Raw genomic sequence first — 9,930 nt, forward strand, 5'->3', positions numbered from 1 at the left:
TCACAGTTTGATCCATAACTATGCTTCATGAGGCAAGGTTCTCCGGCACAGAACTAGCTTAGTGTACAGTAGTTTTCCATTATGTCCACATCCTCATCACAGATGTTTTGTTTTCCCACCTCACGCCCATTAGCTTTGCGCACTCCGTTGCTGCCACGTCACTGAGCAAGTGAGTCATGGTCATCCGAAATGGTGTGAGTTCATTTATAGAAAGGAAGCCACTGTGTTTGTTAAGGTCTCATCTGTTGATGTTTGTCCCGGCGGTCTCATGTTGGCTCATGTTGTCACCTTAGGAACCGTTGTTAGTGTTTGGCCCTCGTGGCTCTGCTTTTTCCGTCATCGTGACTTTTCCACTCACCTGAAGTGCTAGTGAAATAGTGTTGTCGACGTGTCCGCCGTACATGCTTACCTAGTGCTACGTGCATACCATTGTTTGTGAGGCACAACAATGTTTAAACTGTGACCAGCTGTAGGAGGTTAAACTGTATGAATATGTAGCTCAGACATGGGTAGCAATGTGCCATAAAGTGCCAAGAGTATGCAAGGTTTCCTCTCAACTATACGCTACACCAGGTGATTTTACTGATTAGTGCGCTTGGTGGTCATACTAAAGTGTAAAATCACCTGGTGCAGTAATGAATTGAAGGGAAGACTTATACTTTTGGCACACTATGGCACATGACTGCTATAATGTGTCTGATGTAGCTCGTATCATGTCTAATACATCTGACATCTAATCAACTTATAGATTGTCCTGATTTTGGATTGTTATAGTTTTTTTTTGTAGTCTGATGAAGACACTAACTGAAGTGTTTCGCTCTCTCCTCTGCCCCTCCAGACTCGCTGAGTCTCGCACTAACCCCCAGGTCCTGGACATTGGGGTAAACCCTCAGGACTTAAACACTGACGAGTGCCTATCCCCAGGAAAATGGGACCAAGCGGACACGGAGACCGCCGAACAAAAGGATGCTTTCGGTTTCTAAGGCGAAGCTGCTGATGCGGAGGAGGAGGGGGGGGTGAGAGTGGACATGGATGAGGGGAAACGGTGGAAGAGACATGGCTAGAGACTGGAGAACCGGCAAAAGGGACGCAGCTTTCACAAGCAGGTTTTCTTCCCAGCATCTCATTGTTGCCTAGTCAGTCAGTGGTGCCATCTAGTGGATGTGGATGGTAGAGGAGGGCAACGTGAGCAGGCTGCTCAGAGACCAAAGCAATACAAACCAATTTCTCCCTTTTTCTATGAAAAACAAAAAACAACAAAAAAACAAACCATGCAGTTATTTGATGTATGTTACAGTCAGTGTATACGTTACTTTATTTCAGTTTACCCACTCACTGTGCGTAATGCTACGTTGTTTGTATTGTGTGTGTTTGTGTACAAGGCGTTCGAGTATGCTTGTATGTATATGTATGTGTAATGGACATATGAGGTTTGAGTTGAATTCGGCACAGTTGACTAAATGACGTAAGAGCTAAAACGGAGGTGCCGATACAGTCGTATTTACGTAGAGATGGAGAATTGTAACTGGATCATAGGGACAAATTTACCTGTAAGCTACGACACCACCCGTTGTAGTAACCAGGGTTAAAAACAAATGAGGTCATGTTCTGTGCTTTAAGACTACAGACTGGTTGGGTGAACAGGCTTTAAAAATGTGTGTGTGTGTGTGTGTGTGCGTGCGTGCGTGTGTGTGTGTTAAATGATAAGACAATCTTTTTTCATATGCAAATCTATTTTTGCACTCTACATTCATCCCTCTCTAAAGCACATATTTCATGTAAAAGAATTTACCAACAATAACCTTCATGGTCAATACTTAGGCTTATATACCACTGTATGTTAAATTAAATTAAAAATTTTTTTAATTTACTTATTTCCTCTGGCAAAAGGTCCCAGTGTTATGACATTTTAGTTAACGTTTGAAATTAATTTAATTGAGTAATTTGCATAAACTTGAATAACATTTCAAAGTGTGTCTGTGGTATTTTGTTTAAACTCCTGTGGCACCTCCTCTATCAGGTTCTGGTTTCCTTTGACATTTGGCTAAATTGAAATTACATTTTAAAGACTGTTTCAGATTATCATTATTCAAACCAATCATCGGCTGTTTAGTAGTGGAAAACCGCTCCATTTGAAAAGTTAAATTGCTGTTATTAGTTTCTATTTCCTTGGCCCTTAAATTTTGATTGAACGAGGAAACGCTTGCAAGTACAGACTGAAAAATGGCCTTCAAAACCCACTGGGCTGTAACCTGGAGTGAGCCCAGAAATGAATCTGGTTGTCAGAAATTCACATTTATTTACACACACACACACACACACACACACACACACACACACACACACACACACACACATGACACAAAAAATAGCTGGAAATCAATCAGTTTTATTTATGCAGAACATGCATAAAAATGCAATAGCCTTTACATGAGAATAAGTAAATGCTAACAAAACAGGAAATAATGCAAATTGTATGCTTTTACAAAGTATATGAATCTATTACTCCTACTCTCAGCTGCTCCCGTTAGGGGTCACCACAGCGGATCATCTGTTTCCATCTCTTCCTGTCTCCTGCATCTTCCTCTGTCACACCAGCCACCTGCATGTCCTCCCTCACCACATCCATGAACCTCCTCTTTGACCTTCCTCTTCCCTGACAGATCCATATTTAGCATCCTTCTCACAGTATACCAAGCATTTCTCCTCCACACATGTCCAAACCATCTCAATCTTGCCTCTCTTGCTTTGTCTCCAAACCGTCCAACCTGAGCTGTCCCTCTAATATACTCGTTCCTAATCCTGGCCTTCATCGCTCCCAGTGAAAATCTTAGCATCTTCGACTCTGCCACCTCTATCTCCGCCTCCTGTCTTTTCGTCAGTGCCACCGTCTCCAAACCATATAACATAGCTGGTCTCACAACCATCTTGTAAACCTTCCCTTCCTTCCTTCCTTCCTTTACAAAGTATATGAACATCCCTCGAATAAGAAATACATAGAATATACATACAACATATACATAGTGTAGGCAAAGAGTTAAAGAATGAAGAGGATCAGGGGCGTCCGGGTAGTGTAGCAGTCTATTCCGTTGCCTAACAACACAGGGATTCCAGTTCGAATCCCGCTGTTGCCTCCGGCTTAGTCGGGCGTCCCTACAGACACAATTGGCCGTGTCTGCAGGTGGGAAGCCAGATGTTGGTGTGTGTCCTGGTCGCTGCACTAGCTCCTTCTCTGGTCGGTCAGGGCAATGGTTTATTTGTATGTTATATCCTGCTTATCTACATGTTCGCCATAAATCATCATCATCTTCTCATCCTCAAGAGCTGACTTAACCATCATCCGACTATCAAGAGCAAATCATCTGAGCAATGACTGCTTGCACCGCTTCATTCAGGTTTTCTTACGACATTTTTTATGTTGTTGATACACGCAGGCAGATTACGTTATTTGTTGTAAATGTGCATGCGGGTGTTTCAGGGCTGCAGTCTGTTCTCACTAATGTCAGACACTGGTCACTTTACAAACATGAATGTGAACAACCAAGTGAAAAAATTGGATTAGGGCAAAAAAAGAAAAAAGGAAAGTAGTATTGAGGCCTGTAATGTGAATGTAGTCTAAGGTTACCTACCCAATCAGCTTTGCTATCAATCATCCATCCATCCACCCCTTATCTGAACCGCTTATCCTGCTCTCAGAGTCACGGGGATGCTGGAGCCTATTCCAGCAGTCATTGGGCGGCAGGCGGGGAAACACTGGACAGGCTGCCAGGCCATCACAGGGCCCATACACACACACCCACACACACACCCACACACATAAACACACACACACACATTCATACCTAGGGACAATTTAGTACGGCCAATTCACCTGACTTACGTGTCTTTGGATTGTGGGAGGAAACCGGAGCACCCAGAGGAAACCCACACAGACACGGGGAGAACATGCCAACTCAACACAGAGGACGACCTGGGATGACCCACCAAGGCTGGACTATCCCAGGGCTCGAACCCAGGACCTTCTTGCTGTGAGGCAACCATGCTAACCACTGCGCCACTGTGCCGCCTGCTAGCAATCAACCCGAGGGAAATGTGGGCCACATTCTCCCCTTAGTATAACCAGCACCGGAAGTGAAGTTCACGCAGTCAGAACTGAAAGTTTCCAAATTAATGCATGAATCCAGAAGGAGTCCAGAAGTGTCAACTGGGAAAATCCTGACGACACAAAATTTAGGGCAGCCACACCCCACTGTAAACAGTGCAATGCCTTTCAAACAGGAAGAGGGTACCTTTGTGCAGATGGAACTCTGTGATCAGGTTTACATCACCAGGACCTGTTAAAACAAACAGCTCCACAGAACCATAGCAATGCATTTTTCTGTCTATTGAATATAGGGTATAGGGTACGAATCATTACCAAGAGGTAATGATTCGTATACATCGACCTTTCAGTAAGTTAAGCTTGTCAGAGAGCTTAAAAAAAACAAACAAACAAACTGGAGATGATCGAATGTTTTGGTAATAAACCCATCCTCAAGTAATCACCATTTCTCTTGTATTCAATTGCCAACTCTCTTCAGTGCAGGATGATGACAGTAGGACTCTACCTGCCTGCTGGGATGGGAGTCTCCTTCAGAGATGGGGGATCGCGTGTTTTATGGTGGCGGTCTTTGAAAGAGAGGAGAGCTTTGCTATCAAGGCGACATGGAAATTATTGATGAACAAACAAATGAGTAATTTAATGCGGGACAAATTTTGCTGAATAGTTTGCAGAATAATTGATGAGCGTGTCAGTACCGAGTCCATCGCCCTTCCGTCCTCATGCTGGCAAGCCGCCGATACCCTTTCATACTTAGCGGAAGATGTTATCACAATCGCATGCCAGGTGGAGGCAGCGGTTAAAAATGCGACACTGCTTGCTTCAGCCAGAACGGTCCCGACTGGATCAGTACAGGCCGTTGGCGCGACACATGCACATTTTCGAGGTAAAAGAAGAACGCGCACAGCCAAGTCCCCGGCACCAAACCGTCTCAAGCAGACAAACACTAACCAGCAACAACTAAATGCTTCAGATGTGGACCCAGCAAGCACTTGGTTAATGATAAAAACCAGGCGCGTCCCGTTCATATGGCAGGTGGGGCAGTGCCCCTCAAAAAAAAAAATCATCCACCCAAAAGCATAGTTTCTCCCTATAAATCATTTTACTGCGTTAATACATTATAATTTACATTGCAATAAATATTACATAGTTTTTGTGCACTAAGTGAATCAAACTAGTCAACAACTTTTGATCTTTGAAAGTTACTTGGGGCAGGAGATCTCAGCGCCTCGCTTTCGCTGGTAGATTTATTATAGCATCTTGTGGTCAAAAATGGGAACTGCAATAAGCGTCAATAGAGGCTCATTAGGGCAGAAATGAGTCTGCCCTACTCCCCTACTCTGCAGCTCTCTACCATTTTCTTGAGCTAGTCCGCACGTTTAGACTACTGCAGAAATGGCAACCAGCATTGTTGCACCTGCTGTGTATAACAATGTAGAGTTTATTTTAAAAAAACGGTTTGAATGACTACAATTATAAGACAAGCTAGTAATTAAGCAGCTTGGCCCTTATAGACCAGATATTAACATTACTCAGTGAACAAAGGACAAAGGAAAAACCTACAAGAGGACATTTTCGCGAACATGGTATGAAAGGAAAACATGGCTATGTGGTTGCTCAGCATGGAATACAGTATTATGTTTCCCGTGCTATTGTTCTGGTCATCTATAGCAGGGTTAGGACAAGGGGATATATGGATTAACACAGGGCTAAGGGATTTGAAGCCCTTTTCAGAACGGGCTAAGAAACACAAGTCAAGCAAAGCACATTTACATTGTGCTATGAAACTAGCCATGCTTGGTCAAGCTAACACAGCAGCACAGCTTGGTGAGAGTTACCATGTGTGCGCGGAATCACAGTAAGGAGGTGGACAAAAACTGGCACATTCTGTCAAAGCTTATAGACTGTACACAATTCTGTGGAGCATTTGAGCTAGCCCTTAGAGGACATGACGAGACTGAATCATTCGATAACCCTGGTGTCTTCCATGGCCTTGTGGGTTTAGTTTCATCATTGGATACGGCAATGCAGGAGCACCTAGAAAAGGCAACGGTTTTCAAAGGTATGTCCAAAAGTATCCAGCACGAGCTCGACTGCATGCTAGACGTAATGCAGGGATACGTTATACAGGACCCAAAAAACGCAGCAGTCATGTCAGTGCAGGCTGATGAAACGACCGATGTTTCCACACACTGCCAGCTCGTTTTAGTATTCCGTTACATAAACTCAGTTAACACTATGCAGGAGAGATTTTTTTGTTTCAAAGCGACTGATGGAGGCACGACTGCAGAGTCAATCTTCAAAGTGCTTCTGGAGCAGTTGAATGTGGTTTGAGAAAAAGGGGCATCAAGCACATCAGACCGAGTGTCTACCACCCTCAAGCTAACGGGTGTGCTGAATGGTTTAACAGAGGACTGAAAGACTGGATTCAAGCAGCACAGACAGCTCAACCACCACGGAAGGCTACAGTCACTGAGATACTTCATAGCTACTGCGCCACAGCTCATGCTACGACTGGTGAATCCCTGTTTCAGCTCCTGAGGGAGAGACCAATGCGGACAAAGCTAAATGTCCTACCACCTCCCAAGGATAGAGGGAAATATGATCAAGTCAGGGCCAGAGGTGTCCTACATCAGGCCAAGAGTAAACACTACACAGACACCAAGAGAGGTGCGAAACCTCCCAAGGTCACAGTTGGTGATAATGTTTGGGTATGCAAGACTTTCCGTGACGGGAAAAGGAGAGAGACAGTACACTGACCCCTTATCTGTGCAGCAACAGACTGGGCGGAGCACCTTTATCCTGAGCGATGGGAAAAGGTGGAATGCAGCACGCCTTTTGCTCTGCCCAGAGAAACCTGAAGAGTTACTGCAGGCTGGTATAGTTACGGAAAATATCAGCCCAACAGAGACTTCAACAAGACAAACTGCTGATCATAGAGAGAGACAGCTACCAGCTTGGACAAAAGACTATGGTGATGACATAGGTCTAAGCCTAAAACAAGAAGACATGTAAAGGGTGTAGGTGGATCGCTGTCCTATTGGGGAAAAAATGTGATAAAGTGAAATGTAGAAAATGTGAAACTAAAGGGAAAAGAAATGGAATACAATACAATTGTGAATTAGGGTTAAGGTGGCAGTAATATGAATGTTAGTTGCTACGTTAGTGTTTTGAGTATTATATATGACGCACTTTCAGCTGCACTTATATAGTCAGGCTTACTTGAAATACCACGGAGAATTTAAGTTGGTTACCTGATAATGCTACATTACAGAAGGAAAATGTTTAACACCAGAACAACCAGGATTTCACTCCTACCTAAAACGACAATGGGTGGTCAAATTGAACTCTATATTCTGTCAAGATAAATACCCAGTTGAGATAATCCACTACCGCTGGTGGGGAAAGTCAAAGAAGAGCTCCAGTGCATGGAAAGCCTGGGTATAATCAGCTGTGTGGAGGAGCCAACTGACTCGTGCGCCAGCATGGTGGTCATGCCCAAGAAAGAAGGTAAAAGGTTGCATTTGTGTGTTGACCTGACTGGCTTGAACAAGTATGTGTGCCGTGAAAAGTACATTCTGCCATCAATAGAACAGTCTCGGAATGCTTGCTGGAGCGAAAGTGGTCAGCAAACTGGATGCCAACATGGGGTTCTGGCAGTTTCCACTTACAGAGGAATCAGCCAAGTACACCACATTCATTACACCCTTCGGTCAGTTCCACTTTAACCGTCTTCCATTTGGTATTGCCTCAACACCCGAACATTTCCAGTGCAGGTTGGCGGAGGTCACAGAGGGGCTAGAAGGAGTGGTCTGCCACATCGATGACCTACGGGTGTGGGGGCGGGACCAGGGAGAGCATGATGCTCGACTCCTTGCTGTGCTACAAAGACTGGAAAAAGCAGGCATCACCCTGAATGGCAGTGGGTTTTCAAGAAAATGGCACAGCCTCCGGTTTAAGCTTGATGGCGTATGGTTGTTGTACCTCACCTAGCCCGCTGTGGAAATTGGGGTAACTTGTCTTGAGGGTCTCCATGTCCATGTCGACATGGTTGAGTAAGCCAAGGGCTACAATGGCTGGCAACCCGAGCAGGGGTGTTCTCAGGTTTTTGACCACATAGACCTTCTCCATGGCCTGCTTGGCTCCTCTCCTCAGCTGCAGTCTGGCAAATCCCGACACATCCAGTGGAATGCATCCAGAACCAAGCAAAGGTTTCTCTGCTTTCTGGAGAACAGACTGCTGTGCATTAGAAAAAATGTCAGATGTCAGAGAGCTGAGAAAGAAGCTTTCCTCCTCTTCCTCAATACCACACACAGCTTTGGCTGCATGGCACATGCGCTGGCAGTGACCTTTTTCCCACAGGAATGACACTTGGCATCATTAGTAGGGCACTCATGCTTAGGATGAGGTGTACCATCACATTTGTTGTACAGGGAGCTTTTTGGATTTTGTCTCTTGACTGCTGTGTGGCTTTGGTCCATTGTTTTTGGATTTGCTGAATTTAGGCTTTTCCTTTTGCCGTCTGTGTTTAAACACTGTTCACAGAGCTAACATTCATGCTTTTAAATTCCTCGGCAGTTTCTGTGGAGAGTTGGTTTGCAATTCTTGGAAGATTTGTTAGAAGAAGCGTTTATCGCGTTAAGTTCCCTTTGACCACATTGCCCCTCAGCATGTGCTCTCTCAATCACGAGAATCACTTTCTTTAACACAGCGAGCTCAAATTAGGCTACATTAAAATAATTGCAAGTTTGCAGCTAGTTGGCATTTGATTTTCACTAGTGAGAACTAGTTGGGGTGTGTGTTGAATATTCATGAGGCCACTTAATGATATCTGAAAACAGACTTTTCACTAGTGGAAAGTAATAATAATAATAATAATAATACATGTTATTTGTGGGCGCCTTTCAGAGCACTCAAGGACACCTTACAGAACACAAGTTAGAAAAAAGCAGCACTGTATCAGACAGCATAAAATCAAAACAAAGTGAGAAAGACAATAAAAAGTTAATACAACAGATAAGTATAACATCATCATCTGCACAAAACTCAGTGAAGCGTGGATCAGACTGAACATGCCAGTACATTTCAACTCGTAATTTCATTACTACCTACAAAACAGTAACGGCGATGTGTTAATACTTATTGTACTAATGGCAAATACATTCTACAGATATGAACTGATGAATTAATGAGAGCAATAATTATGTGCCAACTCGTAAAGTTGAAGCTATTTTATAGATACCTCAATTTTACTTTTTAATAGTAATATTTTTTAACTAGTGAAAAAGCTATTTAAGCAAGTAATATATATATAGTACTAGTAAACTTGATGGATTAAATGATAAAAAGGCTCGCCATAGGCCTCAGTGTGATGTTTGGGGAATATTCTCTTACCATCAAAGGATTTCAAGATGGTAATTTATTTTGCCCATCTTCGATGTCTGTCGCTGAAAGTTTCTTTCAGGGATCAGACAGGTTTTCATTTCATCCATCCACGAGCTGGTGCTGGGTTGGCTGGCAGTGATGTAACAACATGGCAGCGGTTGCTGTGTTGGGCCTCAGGTGCTGGGCAGGGGCAGGGGCAGGGGGTTCTCTCTCCACACTGTGGTCTCGTTAAGTCCGTACGATAAGATGTATGCATTGATGCACTCGGCGGTTGTGAGGGATTGCTCTGTGTGTTGTGAGGAGGCGCTCATAGTCAACTGCTCATGATGAATCCTAGTCTGTGAAACTCGAGCAGCCGCCTGATGCCTTGCACAAAGGGGACTGACACCCATTGCGATGCACCGTGTACGTAATGCTGAGGTTTCACCACATGGTGTAACCAAATG

General features: G+C 44.0%; 1 protein-coding gene across 1 annotated transcript in view; it reads left to right on the plus strand.

Moving 5' to 3' along the window:
- Positions 1 to 2,135, plus strand: part of ldlrap1b (low density lipoprotein receptor adaptor protein 1b) — a 37,450-nt gene extending 35,315 nt beyond the window's left edge. Inside the window, exon 9 of the mRNA XM_056295963.1 lies at positions 839 to 2,135. Within this exon, the coding sequence (XP_056151938.1) occupies positions 839 to 983 (145 nt within the window). The 3' untranslated portion in view covers positions 984 to 2,135. The remainder of the gene's footprint in view (positions 1 to 838) is intronic.
- The last annotated feature ends 7,795 nt before the right edge of the window (positions 2,136 to 9,930 follow it).

This window comes from Lampris incognitus, chromosome 16 (assembly GCF_029633865.1).
Source record: "Lampris incognitus isolate fLamInc1 chromosome 16, fLamInc1.hap2, whole genome shotgun sequence".
Classification (NCBI taxonomy): Eukaryota; Metazoa; Chordata; class Actinopteri; order Lampriformes; family Lampridae; genus Lampris; species Lampris incognitus.